The 20487-nt window shown below is 39.3% G+C and overlaps 1 protein-coding gene across 1 annotated transcript in view; it reads right to left on the reverse strand.

The window, feature by feature from the left end:
• The window catches only part of LOC124160232 (substance-K receptor-like), a 50610-nt gene that overhangs the window by 19628 nt on the left and 10495 nt on the right, over window positions 1–20487 (reverse strand). The window contains exons 2-4 of the mRNA XM_046536044.1: window positions 14171–14571; window positions 11834–12106; window positions 9404–9655 (exon numbers count right to left, since the gene is read on the reverse strand). Coding sequence (XP_046392000.1) covers window positions 9404–9655; window positions 11834–12106; window positions 14171–14571 — 926 coding nt within the window. The remainder of the gene's footprint in view (window positions 1–9403; window positions 9656–11833; window positions 12107–14170; window positions 14572–20487) is intronic.

Genomic DNA, 20487 nt, shown 5'->3' on the forward strand with positions numbered 1-20487 from the left:
ACACGCTGCGACATATCTTGACGTAACTATGACGTTGAAAACTCTATGAGAAAGTCTGTTGGTTCACAACAGCTGTACAACTCGACTTAGCGTATTGATTAGTAAACCAATGCCTAAGTCAAAGATGAAACCAACAAGAAAGGTTGTGTCGTTTTCTGAGAGTCACGTAAAATATTTAAGGTCCTCTAAAATCTATTTCAATATTGATGTATGGTCTGACGTGTGATGGGCAAAACATTTCGGTGTGGGACACATTATCTTAAGTAACGCCGAGTAAAGTTGTTATGAATGGGGCTTTACACTCATTGGAGGAAAGCTAATAATCGTTTATTCATTCATTATAACCGTGCATTGATTTTATGCACCTGCCGTCAGCACCAGGTCTCGAAGTTTTCTTTTCTTATCAGTTTTTCCAATTTTCAATGTTTTCTGATCCGTAAAATGCCACTCCCCTCACGGATGTGTTTCACTGCCGTGTGCTTGTCTTCATTTTTATGTTCCAGATTCTCTTTCCGTCAAAATATCATAGTTTTATGCAGTGACTTCATGGCAAATTTAGCAGTGCCGGAACGCACTTTCCTGAGCTTTCTCTGGATGTGAATTATTACTTTGTGTGTGTTTTATTATAACAAGCCATTATTTACATTTTATTACTATTTTTTTGTCTTGGTTACGAATACATGAATTAGAAATTTTGAGGCAACAGATTTGATAAAAATCGTTATTTGACTATTATGTCTTTTGTTTACTAGTGCCGGAACAGCGTTCAGGCACGATGACACCACTGGTTTTTATGTGAATGGAGCTGCTAAAGGCTCCCTGTCCATCCTTAAGCATTTTATCTTAAGCACTCGCCGCCAGCACTAGATCTCGAAGGCTTCGAAACTTTTCTGATGACATGTTCTAATTTTACATGTCTCTCAAAGACCATAGTTTTATATCCATAGCGTTTAATATATTAAAAGCAAATTTTATTCATATTTTCGATTCATTCAATTTATCTAGGGGAAGCTTTCTAACGCGTTCCGCGGCAGGGAACTCCTGCCTTCGCTGTCATCCTTTGAGTGGCAGTAGTTTGAATTGTAGCAGTGGCTATTTCTGAAGCCACGAAATGAGAAGATGAGAAAAATGGGAGTTATAGCTGAGATGAAGCAGCGAAAATACGTCTTCCTGCAGAAGAATTCCGACCATGGAGTTCCTTTCGACAGATAAATAACTACGCTATAAATATTTCACCCATCATTCCCTTACAATCTGTATAATATCGAAGAGGAATAATTCGGACCAGAAGGAGGACTAGTACGATAAAATGTCTTCGTGCCGATTTGACTAGTAGATATGTTGATCATCATATTCTAATCCTTAAGGTTTTCAAAACTACACAGTATATTTCGTTATGGAATACATTTACACACTTCCAGAAGTTCAATACGTCCTCTATTCAACATATTTATTTATATTATACACTCGTTGAAATATTCATTTATTCATTTATTTTTATTTATTTCATTGCCATATGCTCTGTTGGATATTCTACTGGAGGCCACCAGTTATGCCCGTTGGTTTGGGGAAAAAGGGTGTTATGTTATAACCTACCTCCTGACTTGGCTAAATCAGCACAAGAACATGAGAATTTCTATCGGCCTGAGCGCCGAGTAATGACATATATTAAGCACTACTGTTTTGCTGATACTTCAACTGAACATTCTGTAAAAGAGCCCTGGCCCGGGGAAGGAGGTGGCCGGATTGTGGCCTCACCCGGGCCAGGTAAAATAAAAGGAACAGTTAAGTCCACAGCGAAAATCAATAAGATTCTCCTCCCATTCTTCGCCATAAAATTTAAACCAGCACTCCAAAGAAAATAAAAGCATCGAATTTTATGTTGAAACGAAATTTCAAGGTCATACGTGACCAGGACGTACCATAACATACGACTTAATTTATAAAACCCTTGCCTTTTGCAAGCTTTTTGATGAGGTTGAATAGCAAAGAATATTCATTCTTTCGTGAATAAATGTTAGAAATCCTATTAAAATCAGATTATTTGGCGGAAAGCATGCATATCTCTTGTTTTTTCTCAGCATATGGCTTTGAATAATAGTTTAAATCACAAAATAATGACTATGAATCAGCTAATTCTAATTATACAATTGGCAAGAATTATTTATTACGTTTAGAAATGATTTGATGTTATTTACCATGCATTACTTGTTTCCCTGAGCTTTTATTTTACATAAGTACCAATAAATATATGTAATGCTGTCAGGAAAATATCTTATTTACTGTTATTGTGTAGTAACGGTAGTAAAGTTAAATCTATTTCATAAATGTGTGTTTTTCGGATGCACCGAAAACCTCTTATATTTTTCCATTGAAACTGGAAGAAATAGCCAAATATCACATAAAAAAGCACGCAGCAATATATTCCAATGATCTTGAGAACAAGTAGAAGCGAGTCAGAAGAAAACCACTTCTAACTGGAGATGATCTGGAATTTATAAAAGGGATGGAAATCTTTTTAAGGCCCATCGTTAACTCCCTGTCAATGCATAAAACGTTTCCTGCTTCAAGCCTTTCCCTCGAACCCAAATGGCCACGTCGAGATTTTTCCAACATAATCCAAACATCTCTCGAGTATAGTTGCCTATTCCTTTTGGGAATAAACAGAATGCATCCTGCTTCCTTCTCACGAAGATTCAACCACTAACATGGGAGAATTTACGAAATATACGAAGATATTTCATGGGTATTTAAAAAAAATCCTTCGAGTCTCACCTAATACGTGTAAACATAAATGTTTTTAATTTAGTGCTGACCACAGCATGTTTTTGAACAATCGTATCACGTTAATAGCCGCAGGGTACCCGTTTACACCGCAGATAGATCGACGATGAGAGTCGATTACAGACATTACGGATGTTGGTTTGAGAAACAAAGTACCTGTCATTTTCATGAAATTTAATCCTAGACCTTACTGTGAATATTACATAAAGGGGCCCTAACTTAACCTTTCAACCACGATTAATGTCGACCATGATGACATAAAAACTTTCCTCCATAATATATGCGAAATATGTATGTATTTTAGCGAGCAGTAGCGAACCAAATTCCTCTATCAGAATGATATTTAATAAGATTCCCTTTACTCTACGACCTAAGACTATGTCCAAGAATAATCCAAGGCCTTGTCCAGGACCAAACCCCAAATCCCACAGTCTATGTCTTTACAATTTATTTATTTATTAAAATATTCTACCGATTGAGGTAGGTTTCCATGGAGTATTTAAGAGGTATTCTAGCTTCATCCACTTTCTTCATGTATTTCTCTTTTCAATTCACAATAAGGCATACTCCCTTTCATTCTATCAAAAAAAAACCCATTCTCTTTCTTCCTCTCCCTCGTTTACCCAACACTCTACCTTCTAACACTTTTAAATCTTGAAAATGACACAATGCGTTGAAACCTGGGTCGGTTGTTGAGTTTTGGAATTTTTCTTTAGTTTAAAAAGTGTGGAAAATACAATTAGCGCTCTTTCATCATGGGCATATCGAACTTCAACCAAATCAAGCCTGAAACGATTTTACACTGTTTTGAACATCCCCTCCACGCTAAGTAATCGCTTCATCCATTCCTTCTGTCCTCTCCGTACCTCATCCAGAAGCCCTTACAATAGTACATGCATGCTCATTGGCATCACGGAATGAGTAGATGCATGGCCACCTATAATACAGGCCGGAACATGGAATTTTGGCAACGCTGTGCCGGGGTGCGATTGTGTTTGCTTAAGAGCATGGCGACTTATGCGTGAAGAGTGTCCGTGTGGCCTAAGAAGCATTAAATCTCTTGTTAAAAAGGCAGAACTGGACTTATTTTGTGGATATCCCATTGGCTAAAGGTACGTACAATAGTTTAAAGATATTTTTTGGGAGCTGAAGGAGGAAAATCACGTTTATTACTTCAAAAGTATTGTGATCACATGCCGGCCGGCCATTAATGGAAGGGAATTGAGAGTGCAACAATACTGGTTTTAAATGGGGAAAAAGAATTATTTTTCTGTACTGTGTTTTGCCTTACGGCAAGTAAAATAGTTAAAAGATATTCTCAGTGTATTGTGAGTGGATATTCAGCAGTATTTCATCCAAAGCATTGCGTCTCTTGGCGGCCGGCCACGAAGGAACATTAAGAGAACACAAATGAAACGAAGTGTATTTGTCGGGTATTTAAATGCTGCGTTGTTTTTTATAATATTATTATTCTTGAGTTAACAGTGATTGCTATATTTGGTTGCCTTATGAATAACTATGTGTAGCTGTATCTATAATAACGTCGTATATTATTGAAGGAAGAATGGCTACTCATTAACTCTATTAATGTTTCTAGGTACTAATGTCATTCATATTTTCCAAACTAATCATGAATGCACTCCTTTTTTTCTGTAATCAGCGAAACTATTTTTATTCATGCAACTTTCCATTGTTTTCATTTAAGGTGCCCAAACGTTATCGTGTGCCATATTGCAGAAGCAACTACCTATCCACCAAGAACAAGGGGTATGTGACTGTGTTCCAGTTCACCAAAGATGAACGCAGTTGACAGAAGTGGCTGAAGAATATCCCTCGGAAGGATTGGAATCTTTCTTCAAGCGCAATAGTTTGCGTCAAGCATTTTGCTGAGCAGGATATCCTACACCGTGTAACTTACATGAATAAGAACGTTGAAGTGAAAAGTTACGAGTTAGATCGCCTAAAGTTGTCCCCTGGTGCTACTCCCACAGTGTTTCAGGCCCTCTCCTCTTCTTAAAACTTCTTATTGTGATCAGTGAACCATGAAAATCTGTGAAAATAATTTAAGTAGATGAGTTGTACTTCTAAGAAATGAAATCAGGAAATATTGTATGAATCAGTGGAACAGGAAAAGACTGCTGATGAAATGATAATATTTATCATTATTTCCGAAATACATGCTAATTTGACATCTGGCCGCCTTCTACTACTGAAGGTACATTGGAAAATCAATTGCTACTAAGTGATACGGAATATATAAGTGGTATTTTGAACTAATTCATCTTTCCCTTGCAGGTAGAACTTCTTGTTGTGATCAGTGAACTATGAAAACCTGTGAACATAAGTAGATGTAAATCTTGGAAATGAGATCAACAAATATTTTATGAATCGGTGGAACATGAAAGAACATTGATGAAATGTCAATATTTGTTCTCTTATCGATAAGGGCACCTTAATTGATAATTATCCGCCTTACAATATTCTAGGTATATTGAAAATCCAAGGGTACTGAGTGATATATCTATACGTGGTATTTTTGAACTAATCCATCTTTCTCTTGCAGGTAAAACTCCTTATTGTGATCAGTGAAGCATGAAAATCTGTGGAAATAATTAAAGATGAAATGAACGAATATTGTATGAATTAGTGGAACATGAAAGAACTTCTGAGGAAATGACTATATAAGTTTTCATATTGAAAATACTTAGTAAATTGACGTCTAGCCGCCTTCCAATACAGTAGGTATATTGGAAAATCCATGAGTGCTGAGTGAAATTACATATATGTATGTAGTATTTAGAACAATATAATAATTTTCTCTGCAGCTAAAACTCCCTTTTGAGTGAACGTTTGTTAGTGAACCTTGAAAATTTGGCCATATAACCAATTATGAAGAACCTGTTGTGGCTACCATTATCGAGATTAATTCAATAATTTCTTCTCGTTTGTAAAATTTGATTTTCTTTTAATAAGTATTGAGTTAAATGTTAGTATAATGTTATTTGTTGAGATATTTTTCCAATTCGGAAGTCGTTAATATTTCATTATACTGATCTTGTTGTTAAGAAATATTAGATTGAATATATATTTATCTTCCTTGTGGCTTCATATTTTTTAAACGTTGTCCAATTTATATAATGCTAAGACTAGTTTTTTTTTATATCACATAGTTTTCTAATTAGCCATAACATTTGTACTGATCATTTTTTTCCATCAGGTAATGTGGTGCCTGTGAAACTGATAGCTGTTGCTGGTGACGGTTCATCGGTGAACTTCAAATGGCAAGATCTATGGAGGTTGTTTCCAGCTGAAATTGAAATTAAGAACCTGTGGCAGCTTTTATTTATTCCACTTTCTGGAGTAATATTTATGCTTTTATGGCCATGTCTTGTGACATTGTGAGGTTGTTTGACCTCTTCAATATGAAATGTTTACCGGAAAATGTATATATCTGATTTTTAGTTTAAATAAATGTTGTTGAACTTCATAAATTATTTTTCTCTCCTGAAATACCGCGACGAAAGGTGCTAGAAAATAACGAATTACTTTTTAACATGTTAATTTTTTAGGTTATGCAGGGAGGTGAAATGATGTTTATTTAAAAGCCGCTCTTTATTTCTAAGTCAATAAATTTTATAGGGTGTTCTTCCATATTAACAACCAATGGGTTAAGTAGTAAACTAAACGGTATTTCCTTCTTGGTCTGAACTTCTGGGACGTCGATCGCAGTACTTAAATATATTTCCGTGAATAATCTCTCGTATCCCTTGGCTTGTTATTAGTTCTCACGATTACTTTTAATAAATAGCTGTTAAAATACGAAATATAACTACTCGAATAACTCAACCCTACCGTAATTTTTAGCTTAACTTTAGGGAAGGTGAACGGAGGTCCAACCGTATTAACGTCAACAGCTGAGAGGCCGATCCACCGCACCCCAGGCGATGTGCAGAGTAGCACCCCTGACGTCACGTAAAGCGCTGTCGCCAAATTGCATGTTCCGGCCTGTATTATAGGTGGCCATGGTAGATGCCTTCATTTCATTTCATATCTCGTCCCGTCTCTTCTAAAACCGCTATAAACCTGGTTACCACTGGTTATCATACCGTAAGGCCTATGAGTAAGCCATGAAGCCTCCTCCCTCTCAGCCAATAGTTCCGTAGCACCCTCATTGTCGGCAATTTCCCCGCATTCATCAATTGTATCGAGGACAAGGTATTCTCCATTTCACCTTTTCCGCGCGGTGCATGCACCGCCCGTGAGCTACAGCAGCCGCGAGCAACGTCCTTCGCACTCAGCTCGACGACGGGGAAGGACGCGCGCAAACAAAAGAAGGGGGAGAGGGCGAAGACGTAAAATACGACCATCGAGCCACGGCAAGCGATCGTGGTAGACACATGTGGAACGGACGAATACGGCCCCCTCTCCTCCTCAATAACGGCCCCCTCTCCTCCTCAATAACCCACATGCCTTGCATTTCATACAATGGTTCACGGAATCGTGCATTCACGTCCGTCGGCAGCGCCGTGGTTTTCTGTCACAAGGTTGTTTCCATAGTTTAGGGCTGAACCCAGTTACGCAACGTCTTTTTGTTTCCATTCATGTGCACGCAAAGTATGTCGTTCATTTCCACGGAAAATACTTTTCCTCGTTTAAATGATGTTGCATTAAAATTTGAAAACAATCGGCCTCAAGACCTAACAAATAAAAGCAAATAAATTTTGATTAATACTTGGTAAAATTTTTCAGATTCGGCGGCATGTCAAAAAGTCGTTTTAGCTTTCGTTGCTACGTTTGATTAAAACCCAATCATTGCTTGAAATTGCCAACATTGTTCATCAATAATTTCAACGATTAATTGCTATGGTGCATCTAATATAACGAATGACCATATTATTCTTTCAGAGAAAATCCCATTTTATTTTTTTTATCTTCAGAGAAGGTACCTTTTCATTAATTCTTACATCTTCGTTTAATTAATACTGAATTACATTTTTTTACTTTTTTACCATCTGCTTCATCTCTCGCGTTGGTAGCTAAAATATAGGGTCATCTTAAAGTAATGGTGCGGTTTTAGTAATTTATAGGAAGAATGTAGGGGATATCGGACTCACACCATATGATATCTCCTCTTGAGGGTAAATAAAATACCTTTTTTTATCCCACGTTCAATCAAATGCGTTATCTCAACATAATTAATGAAGCTATTACAATCATTAACCAAGAAATGCTAACTGGGTGAGGACCACTGAGTGCTTTGTTCAACTTCCGGGTCCACCCTTCAGACAAACCAAACAAAAATTGAAATTTGGACATAATATGTTATGTTATATTTAAAATAAATGCGAAAACTTCGAAAGTGATATCACCATAAGTACACTCACCGAATAACATTACATCTTCCATGGTTTTTGTCCATAAGGGACAATTTAGAATAAACTAAACATAGAAGTTTATACCTATTTTGAGTCATTGGCATCCGGGGCGTATCTCGATATATTTTAGAAGAAAACGGAAATTTTGTTTCGCTGACTCGATTAACCGAAGCAACATAGGTAATGGATTTATAATCATCTGGAAAACTACAGTGAATTTAAATTTCTAAGGAAATTTCATATGATATAGGATGAGTAATAATAACTTTAATGGAAAATAACCACTCGGAATAAGGGCACCATTTTTCATTACTATTACATTTTTCTTCATAAATGATGAGCAAGCAAGACCGCATTACCCAGAGAGTTCTATCGGATTCGTCATCTTCCTTGGGCTTTCCCCAAAAAAAATGTATTATCGGAGAAAAAATGTCTTTGACCTTGACAGTAGGTCTGATAACGGGCGCTCGAGACTTTAAACCCATATGCTCTGGCCTCTAATCCTACCGGGAAACGGTTGTCATGTCATTGCCCCAGAAAGATTCTCAGCAGCATTCCTGTACCGAAGCGGAGTGCCTTGTTTCCCCCCTATTGGATTCGAGGCAGAAAATATTTAACACTCAACAGTAGTCTGTTCAGCAATGAAAACCTTTGTGTGGGAATGCTGGTACTAGAGAAGTGTTTGCAGAACCTACTTGTAATAATCGTTAATGGCTATTGATAATAGAGGATTATGGATATGGGCAGTTCTTATTTTCCATTACTTTTGGAGTTTGGAAGTAATTATTGCTATTACGGAGCATAGAATCACAAAGCGTACGAAACTTCAGCCCTCAAGTCAGTAGAGTAAATTAATTAAATCCTTGGACGGCCAAGGTCAATGGTAAGTTGGGTAAATTAAATTATTTACATAGGGGCATCATATGCTTTTTTATACACTTAAAAACAAATGCGAGATTCAAAAAATACTGAAATACGACAACACAAGTACGTAGATAGGAAGTACTACTATAGCTCTAAGCGGTGAGCGGTATAATCCGGGTTCGAATCCCGGTCAAGGAGAATGATTTTTCCTCCGCGGATTTCCGCTATTTTGTGCATTGGGGGTCTGTAGCCACCGTGGTTAGTCCCGGTATACTACAATACCCCCAATAAATCCTTGCCAACCCAAGTTAAAGGCTACACCACGACGATATGTAAATGTTGCGCCGCGACGCATGATGAAGTGTAATTTTTAGACTCACCCTCTTCTTGTTCTTGAGTAGGTTGGCGTCGCGGCGCCTCTGCGCGGTTCCGGGCGTGGTGGCGCCCCAGAGGCGCATGCCCACCTTGGCGTAGGCCACGGAGATAACGGCGAGAGGACAGGCGTACTGTAAGGCCGCCAGGGCGTGGCGATACGCGTTCATGGTCCAAGGGGAGATGCCCACGTTGCTGCAAAACGGCTTAGTCCATTCCTCAGGCCACTCACCGCCCACCTCCTCCATCGGAAACTCCGTCTGCACACAGTGGAGGACGAAGGTTTATCGTGAATATTTTTCTCATCGTAAATTTTTTCTTCACTTTTTTCTCATTTATTTTCTTCCTTGAATTCATGATTTATCATGTACTTGCATTGTTGTAATTTAAAATTCTTATTTTTGTCTTTATTACACTCTAGCACAGTAATTAATATACATTTCAATACAATCTGATTTGTTTTCCTGCTATTAGATTTAAAAAATGTTTATAAATCTGCGCCAGGCGTCATTTAAGCTAGCAAACGATGGTACCTCAATTCAGGTTAACCTACGGAGTAATTATACTCCACAGTGCAGTTTCCAAATATTGTGTACACATGTATATACTTAAAGAGTATATTTAGCTAAGGTAGAATAATGAGAATTATAGCTATTTTTTACCATTACTATTATTTTATATTAATTATTCGTATATTGCTTAACAGTAAAAACTATATATGGCATTCATTGTGATCTTAATTTAATCTTGGTGAGGTACCATGGAATAAGCATGCATTTACGGTATGACTCGCGTTAAAATCACGCACCTGCTCACGAATATTGAAAGTTGGGGTTCTTAAGTAGACTGATTGAAAATGTTGTAACCCACCGCGCATTTAAATTAGTTTACAGAAAACAACACTCGGCCAGAGCTATTCGAATTTCATGGAAACATAAGCTGTAATCAAGGCTATCAACCGAAAGATATGTCCGAGATGAAGCGTGGAATTACCACGGTGTTATTAATATGTTGATGATGTTGTTGTTACCACGATGCAATGAATTACGCCATTATTTATCTCACAGACGCTCCAATCTCCAACGCTATAACATTCATAACTGTTCAGTGCTAATCCTCACCACTACGAACAATAAATAGTTAATATTAAGAGTGAATGGATGACTGTCAGCTCATAACCGCGCTGCGGACATTTTTGAAAACTGATTAATATGATCACTAAGTGGCAGCAATAATCAAGCTTCAACAGTACGGACTTTATATTCCCCTAGAACCTAGGTATGATTTTTCGGACCCCATGTTGAAAATCATCGTGCTTAGAGTGGATAGCACGATTGGGCGAATTGGGTCCGTAACTCTTGCGTATGCTTGGATTTTTAACTACTAAGCATATGTACCTATTCCAGTAACATCCTTCCGAACTGTCAGAACTGGGATTTCTTAAATTTAACGTGAGTCTATCTTACAATCAGCACCTATTTGTTTCACATTCACATCTGCAACTACTTTAATCCTATTGTTATACTAATAAATGGCCGTGAAAATCAACTGATAGCATCTTAAAAACGCTGCCTTTAAAAATCAGTCATGTTGTCTGCCTTAAAATCAGATCGAGCTTTTATTATGTAATCAATTATCCGTAGGTTCCGGTCATTAATGGCAGAGAATATTATGGCTATTGTATTATACATGCACAGTCATTTGTGGAGCGCAGAAAAGATAGTCCTCAAATTCGAAGACCAAAAAAAGCCTACTTATTCGAAAAAAAAGTCGCACCACACCAACAGCGTCCTATAAACTCGTCAAATAATTGATTAAAATACGTTCTGTGGAATGAAATTGAATAATATTTTCAGTTAAAACCTCTAAATTTCTCCTTTTACAATAGTTAAAAATGCCTTTTCCGCTCTCTAGTGTCCAGTCACCTCCAGCCAAACACCTTCGAAGTGAAGAATGATCTTAGGCTTTGCCGGCGTATGGAATCGTGGAAGGTTAATCGGGAATTCCACCGGGTCAGGTTCTCTAACTCTATCTCGGCCGAATTTTCGAAGTACGAGTTGTCCATCATCACCCGGGCCCATTACTGTTGCCCTGATGCCCCGATGACGACTCGTGCGTCGAAACGTCGGCCGAGATGGAGTTGGAGAACCAGACCCGGTGGAATTCCCGAGTAACCTTCCACGACTTTGAAATGGTGTAATGAAAGTGTTAATGTAGGCCGCATTATCGGGGTTTCACCGCGTCGTTGTTGCGTTGGGGACAACAGTTTCTCCTGCATTCTGGCAGGCATCTTCAGGTCGAAGTCAGCTAGAATGCAGGAGAAACTGTTGTTCCCAACGCAACCACGACGCGGTGAAACCCGGAAAATGCAGCCTACATTACCAGCGCACCGCGTAAGCCTTCGCACCAACGTAATGAAGTGTTGATGAGGCACTCACCGCTTCCAAGAGAGAAGATGGTGTGACTCCATCGGCTTCGTCCCCGAACCACTCGAAGGATGGGTAAGGGTGCAGGAAAGCGAGCTCATGTGTGACGCCGAGGGCGAGGGCCATTGGGAGGGCGAGGGCGGCCGAGACGACCCAGATGGCGGCGATGAGGATGCGGGCCCTTAGGCGGGAGGGCCTCGCTCCAGACAGCGGGCGCACGATCGCCTGATGGCGGTCCACTGCGATCGCAGTCAGGGTGAAGATGCTCACGTTCACGCTCAACACCTGAGCGGGGGAAGGAGCAGGAAAATATATCAGATAATGGAGGATCAGTAAAATATGGAGTAATATGGCAATAGTAATAACTGTGTAATATAATAGTAATATTATATCACATATTAGTATTAAATTACATAATATTATTTATTTTTTTATTTTTTTATATATTATTATTTTTATATTTTATCATATTATTATATTACATGATAGTAATATTATATTACTATTATATTACACATATATTGCTATAATAGTAATATTATATTACACAGTTAGGTCGTAATATTTATACACTGTCGTAAGCGAGAGCTTCACAAACCTGTGCGTGTGTGAGTGCATGTGTCCCCCGCGGACATTTTTTCCTTGGAAAAAATCCGCAAGGTGCTTGAGTGTGAGCGTGATTTTCCTAGTTATTTTTTTTGTCTTTTTCTTTGGTGTGAGTGGGTCACTGGCGTGGGCGGAAGCTACGCAAACCTGAGTGCTTGTGTGATTGAGACCTAGGTGGAAATTTGTTCCTCTGAGCAAATCCACTAGGTGCGAGTGTGGGAGCGCGATGTTTCTAGTTTTCTATTTCTGTCTTTTACTTTGGTCATCCTTCCAAATCCCCACCCCTCCCCCACCTTTTTGCCCAGCAAGGAGTAAGGCCTTGTGGAATTTTATTTCTTTCAATTACCTATACCAATAATACCTGTGTATCTATCGAAATCAACAAAAATCGGATTTGAACCAGAAGATCGATTAATCGAAAAAATCAACTGTTTTTCTTAATATAGCTTGTACAAAAACATTTTTATAATATATTCGACGGTTATTATATATTCGATAAAAACTCAAAGTGCCCATAAAAACCTAAAAATCTAATGGGTGCTAACTTACATGGGTGAATTATTAGTTGTAAACATATAAAAAAACAAGCACATTGAAGTCATGGGATCACCGCTTGGAACCATTCGGCTCCGATAAAAATTTTTAAAGAAAGATCAACTGATTGTGGTGCTGAAGTTGTTTCGTGTTTCCCACCGGATGAGGTTCTCCATCTCTGCCGTCGTTTCTATGGTCGTGTCGTCCATCGTCATCAGGGCAGGGAGGATGGACGACACGGCCATCTAAACGTCGGCAGAGATGGAGAACCTCATCCGGTGGGAAACCCGCAACAACTTCAGCATCATCATATGCCGGGAAAACCTCAGATCTTTCTTCAATTGATTGAGGTGTTTTCTAAATTATTGAGGGCATGCCTCTCCAATTTTAGCGGCCTTGAAGAGAAGTCTTTCGCATGGGACGGATGACGATATCATAGGATTGTAGTGACGCTAAGATGAAACAAAACAGTCGAGAGCGAACTTGAAAACTCGAGTTTGTATCGAAACTCCAAGATCAAGTCTTGATCTCGATTTCCTCGATATTTGGCATTTGAACCTCGATTTTCCATCACCACACCTGTACGGGGGAAGGACCAGGGAAAATATGGATCAATGTGTTAGGCGAGTTATGATGAGAATCTTTACAGGAGCGTGGAGCAATGATTAGGCTGAATTTACCCAGTAAATTTTGAGAGGGCTTTTTTCCCAGAAGACATGAAGCATACCCTTCCTTTACCCGTCGTACTATGGTATACGATATAACGAGAAGAATATAAAGGGAATAGACAGCAAAACATAGAAATTTAAAATGCCATTCTTTCCTCGATTTAGGATAGCAACGGTGCCTAAATTAATAAAATTAACGACGTCACTCGATAGGTCTACTCATAGCATATTTCATTTATCCATATTCTAACCTTTCATGGATTAGCTATTGGGATTTCTAACCGTTGGCAAGCTCTGCCTTTGCATGTGCACGTATATTTTGTTATTGTGCGCAATATTTTGGTGGTAGAGGTGGCATGTTAACGAGTCATCCCGTTTGAGATCGTGCGTTTTTCGAAACTTTACTGTAAACTGTATTTCTTTACTGCAACTTTCTAATATTTTCAAGCTAAGATAATGGCTTCACCATGTTCAGGATAGCACAAACCAGTCATCATAAAACCGCCACTCTAATAATCATTTCACAATCATGATTTCTCACCTGGACGAAGGGGCAGAAGGGGCACATGAACTCGGGGAGGTCCCATCGCTGGAGGAGCGCCGCCTGGAACTGGAAGGGAATGGAGAAGAGTCCGATGATGATGTCGGCCAAAGCGAGGTTGGCGATGAAGAAGTTGGTGGACGATCTCCGCATGCGGTGCGATCCGAACACGGCCCAGATGACGAGCGCGTTCCCGCCCACCGCAGACACCGAGAGGAACCCGTAGCAGAGGGATAGGAGGACCACAACGCTCGCCGGCACCGAGTAGATGGTGTCACAACCGGCGGGGGGCGACACGTGGTCATCCGACGCGTTCATCGCGAAGCAGCTGTAGGGGAACGGAAGGTCACCCTCCTCCGTGGTCAAGGCGGGAGACACCGTTGTCATCTTCGGCAGATCCACTGTAACGAGAAGAGGAAAACTAGGGTAGAGCGATTGTTGGCGAGTCCATTTTGTGAAAATTCATTGTACGTAATAACAGTAGCGTAGCCAGGATTTTAAAATGGAGAATTTGGGGCCCTTCCGAGGTATATGGAAAATACTCCAGGGGAAAGGGGGTTCCCCGGGAAAATTTTCGGATTTAAGATGTTGAAAACGTGATTTTTAGGGCTGAAAACAATAAAAATCACGAAAAATAGTAACATCTTAATCATTTTTGGCGCCTCTTTTAAAGGCTTTAGTGGGGGTTGTAACCTGGAAACCAACTACGCCTACGGCTGTGCCACTGCGTAATAAGGTAAAAATAGCTGTAGTAATTTTCCACACTATTTCATTATCACACAAAATAGTACGGAAATTACCACAGCTGTTTGTATCCTATAACGGAGGAGAGGAAATATAGCGATTAGCACCCCATGAAAATCACCGAAGTTTGACACAATGTGTCAATGACACATTATGAAACCTGTCTAAAGCCAAGCATAGTGTTTCCACGACGTATATTGCGTTGGTAGGCTACTCGGGTTTTTCATAGGGTAAATGATGGCATGGCTGTCGACGTTTCGAAGAGTGACTTGGTATCTTTGACCTCAGGGCAATTCCATTCGTGACGGAATCACCTTTGGAGAAAATTATGCAATAGGATATTTCGATTGATTTGTAAAATAAAAAAAAATGGAAAACTTGTAACTGTGCATGATCAAGAAACATTTATGAAGGTGATTTTCATGTACATAAACAAAATAAATTATGGAAATGCCTTCTAAATAAGCCCATAAATAACATGTGACGGAATTAGTGCGAGGTCAACCTCCAAAGTGCAATGAATTTAAACATCTTCAAAGCTCTGTGAATCGAAGTATAGTTTGAACACTTTTAGCAAGGCTGTGAATAATATTTCAAGCATTGATTTTTTGAAATTCAATCAATTAGCTGTTGATTTATAAAGATAAAATATTTCCAGACTAAATTTTAATTTGTGAGAAAAAGTTGACATTTTCATGGAAATGCCCCTCAATGAGCATTACAATAATATCAGGCATGGTGGAAATACATTAATGTATGTTTTCTTTTTGTATCCTCGCATCCCGTTAATTTCTTCAGATTTTAGAATTTAGTCAGACCAATCTCAAAGACAACATAGAAAGCGCGTGGGGTTAGATATTGATTAAATGTAAAATAAGCAAGGACCTCTAATATGTTAATTTTTTTTAAAATATAATAAGATGAAAAGCAAAAGAGCTGGTAGAAGGGAAGAATGGCAGGCCCGATGAGCTGCATATGACAGGTTATAAAGGATGTATAAGAGACGAAATACGTCGCTATGAAAAGGGTAACGGACAGACGAGAGCTGCGTCAAACCAATCTAAGGATTGCTAACTTATGATGATGATGACAAAATAAAAAGCAAACTTGTGGGAATCAGAAAACTGTTTTTGGGCGGCATCTCATAATATAATAAACATGCTTTCTTCGTGTAAGGGAGCTTGTATTTCACTGATACTTTCACTTAACCATATCTTAATGACGCCAACATACTACGGAAAATCAGATCATATAAATAAAATAAGAGAGAGAGAGATTGTAGAACAGACAGATTCAGAATGTCATTTTTTTTCCACGATCGATAAGAGATTATAACGGCAGCGATAGACCTCATAAATAGATTGCATGACTTGTAGTATAGCCAACTAACCTATGTAAAACTTAATTCATGCTTCTTAATTTTATTGTTATTTCTAACAGCATATAGTAGTATAATTTGTTAGTATGCGTGACGTTTTTTGAACTGTGTGGTGTGCATGTTGGAGTCCAATTGCATGCTGCATGCCGGTGATTGATCACCCCCTGCCAAACACCCTAGAGGTGGCTCGCGGGGTATTATATAGATATAGATGTAGATGATAGTTCAGTATTACGTCCGGCAGTTAAAGTCAATTTATGAGTGGGTTCATTATACACCATCATTTGATTGAATTATCGGCGGAAGCGGCGGAATAAACGAATGATCAATTGATCAACCTATGCCTATAATTTTCTACCCTCCCTAGGAAAAATAGTCAACATCTGCGTCAACATAATAACCTCCGAGTCATCTCTAACGTGTTTGGCAGGGGGTGATCAATCACCAACACGCAGCATGCAAGATGATTCCCATACGCACACCTCATATCAAGCTGAAATGTGGACCAAAAGGTCTGTTATGTTGAAATTGAGCACAATTGTGCAATCTTTATAAGGGTAAATTGGCAGTCGTGACACAGGAACCTCAATAGGGTGGTTTCCTATTATTTTTTTATTGCCTAAACCGTAAGATTATAACTCCTGGAGTACGCATTTCACGCTTTTAGATTTTTAAATGACGATATCTATTTTTGGCGATTAAATGAAAAATGGAAATTTTCAAGCGCACGAAAACACGACGGCTAAGTATGAATGCTGGGAAAAGCCCGCGTGACGTCATTCTGGTTCCCGCTGCCGCAAGTGAGGTGACCCTGGGGCGAGGATATGTGCGCCGCTGCGATGCAGGATGCTAGCAGGTAGCAGAGTACCCTGCTGGCAGGTAGCGCTTGGCTTAAATAAGGATTATTAATACCTTATCAAACGAAGGAAACCTTCCGATCATGGGCAGTTTTAATTGGTGATTATTAAGAGATGTTTCCCTGAGCTCTGTGCCTCATGCATGCATTGGTAATCTCAGACGATGTCAAACTCCTATCTACTCGTATAGAAACTAGGTCCCTGTGACGTCACATGGAGTGGCATCGCATGGGCGCCAATCTGGCCTTTTTTCAAATGAGGATAAAATTGACCCTTGCTATTCGTCTAAACCGGTATTTCTAAAACCAAATAATTTGTATATTATGAATACACTAACGGTGGGTAACGAATCGCAATGAATGCCTTTCGTTTTCTTTGATGAAGGAAACTAACTTATTCTTGCACGTACAACATTTTCTTGGGAATTTGGTGAGAAGCATATATCAAATAAATTGGAGTAACTCCCAACCGAACAACACTTCAAAGCCACCAATACTTTTTCATCGTCATCCACCAAACATACTGCGATGCGTAATAAAGCAGGATCATATGATGACCCTAGAGGCCAAGGGGTACAGTCGCAATTTTCATAATTTCGGGAATAAGTGCAGATGATGGTTGGTGGGGTACGCAATATTGTTGTGGCAAAGGTAAACAAGTGAATCACTGATAAGTATACATCAGTAGCGTAGCCACGGGGGGGGGGGGGGGGAAACGGAATTACTGTTTTGAGTCCTAAAAATCACGTTTTTAACATAAAAAATCCCTAATTATTCCGGGGGAGGGCCCGGGCCCCCTGTTGCCCTGGGATGTTTTCCGTACTCCTCGGAAGGGCCCCGAAATGTACGGCAACCCCCTTCCCTCCATTTCATGTTTTGGCTACGCTACTAGTGTACTTATTATATAGATTCATTGATTTAAGTACTTTTATTTTTTAGCCAAAACAGTATTGTGCACCACACCAATCATTATCTACACTTATCTCCGAAATTATGAAAATTGCGCTTGCACCCCTTGGCTTCTAGAGTCCTCATATAAGTATGCTATTCTCATAAAAGTATTTTAATACTTTGGAAAGTGAGATATGCTGCATTCCTTACTTAGGCATGTAGAAATATCAATTTCACGAAAATAAAATCTCAGAATCCACAAAGAAGGAAAAGCAGTGATATACGCATATATCATTCCAAAGCGGACGTTTTCTCGTAAACTTAGTACATACTAAAAATTATTGCTTCCAGAAGTCATTCTTCCGAGCGGAAACGTTTCTGCGGTCTATTTAAGTATCTTCGACTTCAAAGGAAGACAACCAAACAATAAGTTGCTGAGATGTAATAAATTATTCCTCTCCACGACCAATACAGACACGAAGAATCTTCGACTGTATTTATCGGCTGAAGCGCTCGTCAATGCTTTTCTCCATCTAGAAAATCTACCGGTGCACGGACTAACGATGCTTTGCGAGACAAATTTTCAAATGGTAGCGTTAAGCTAACATAAGAGGAAAACTACGATAAATCGTCTTATTCTGACAAAATTAAACTCTGAAGGAACATTGATGTGTCGAGATTTTTCCAAAGCCACTGACGAGAGAGTAGCTTAATTGAAAGTGCTCAATAGGGTAGTTTCCTTCATCAAAGAAAACGAAAGGCATTGATTGCGATTCGTTACCCACCATTACTGTATTCATAATATACAAATTACTCCGTTTTAGAAATACCGGTTTAGACGAATGGCTATGGTCCATTTTTAACCTCATTTGAAAAGGGCCAGATTGGCGCCCATGCGATGCCACTCCACGTGACGTCACAGGGACCTAGTTTCTATACGAGAAGATAGGAGTTATACATCGTCTGAGGTTACCAATGCATGCATGAGGCGCAGAGCTCAGGGAAACATGTCTTAATATCACTTATTAAAACTGGCTAAGGTCGGAAAGTTTTCTTCGATTCATAAGGTATTAATAATCCTTATTTAAGCCAAGCGCTACCAGCCAGCAGGGTACTCAGCTACCCGCTAGCAGCCTGCGTCGTATCAGCGCTCAACTCGCCTCAAGGTCACCTCACAGGGCGGCAGCGGGAACAAGAAATACGTTACACGGAGAGATTTCCCGGCATTCATACTTCCGCGTCGTGTTTTCGCGCGCTTGAAAATTTTCACTTTTCATTTTATCGCGAAAAATAGATATCGTCATTTATAAATCTAAAAGCGTGAAATACGTACTCCAGGAGTAATAATCTTTCGATTTATGCAATAAAAACATAATAGGAAACCACCCTATTATCGGCTAACCCTGGAATTCGTGTTGATCAGTTAAATTTTCGCGCTTTTGAACAATATTAAGCATATCTAATTCACTGAAAGACTGAAACTTAATAATTACTTTAGAGAGTGTAACTTAATAATTTCATCACAGCTTTTTATTTATACATAGGTCAACGTGCGTATTGAAACCGGCGCGAGAGATCGAATCTAAAGTAATCACATAGTGAAAAAAAAGAAAAAAGTGTGATTACTTCGGAATCGAATCCTCCCACAACTCATACCAATTACCCCGCACGCAAAAAAACCTACTCTGCAACGGAGCCACGTCTTCCTGATGTATAAACTGTGAGTTCCGATATGAACCAAAAGAAAGGAAAAACCAATCAGTCCGACAGAGAACACTCCGACGGCCCAAATTTTGCGTGGACGTGATTTTCCTCAACGTATTCCTTACACTTAGGCGTAGAGTTTGACTCCAATTACGTCATTCCGGTCGAATCCCCGTCCTTCCTTGTCGGCTCTTGGTGGCGTAAAAGCAAAGGATGCAGTTTACCTTGAGAGCCAACCCTCCACATTTTTACTGACCCGGCCTCATTAGTAAAATTGGATACGTGGGTGTCTAGATATTTTTGAAAAAAGATAGCAAACAATGCCAATGAAGTGACGAGGAAGATGGGGTTTAAATATCGAACATCCATTCTCACTCGTTCAAGGCGGCCGTCTCCTTGACATTTTTTAGATACAGTAAAAAGAGCTTGATCTCCAATAAAGATTTAAAGCTATTTACCAATCATTTTGATGTCCACCACCAAAATGAAGCTATTTTGAAACCAAAGTACGTAGTTTAAAGCGTTAGCGGACCACTTAATCAGCGTATGCTACAGAGGTCCCCTTGAAGTATAGAGGACTCTGGGGCGCATCTTCCTCCTCAAGTACCAAACAAAATAGCGTTGTGTTCTCATTCTGTAACGCCCCTTTCCACGTACTTATATTGAATTCAACTCATTGCCAGTCTTCTCACTCACTAGGCCAAACACCCTTTATGTCGCGACCTCCATCTTATCCACCCCGTT

This window comes from Ischnura elegans, chromosome 6 (assembly GCF_921293095.1).
Source record: "Ischnura elegans chromosome 6, ioIscEleg1.1, whole genome shotgun sequence".
Lineage (NCBI taxonomy): Eukaryota > Metazoa > Arthropoda > Insecta > Odonata > Coenagrionidae > Ischnura > Ischnura elegans.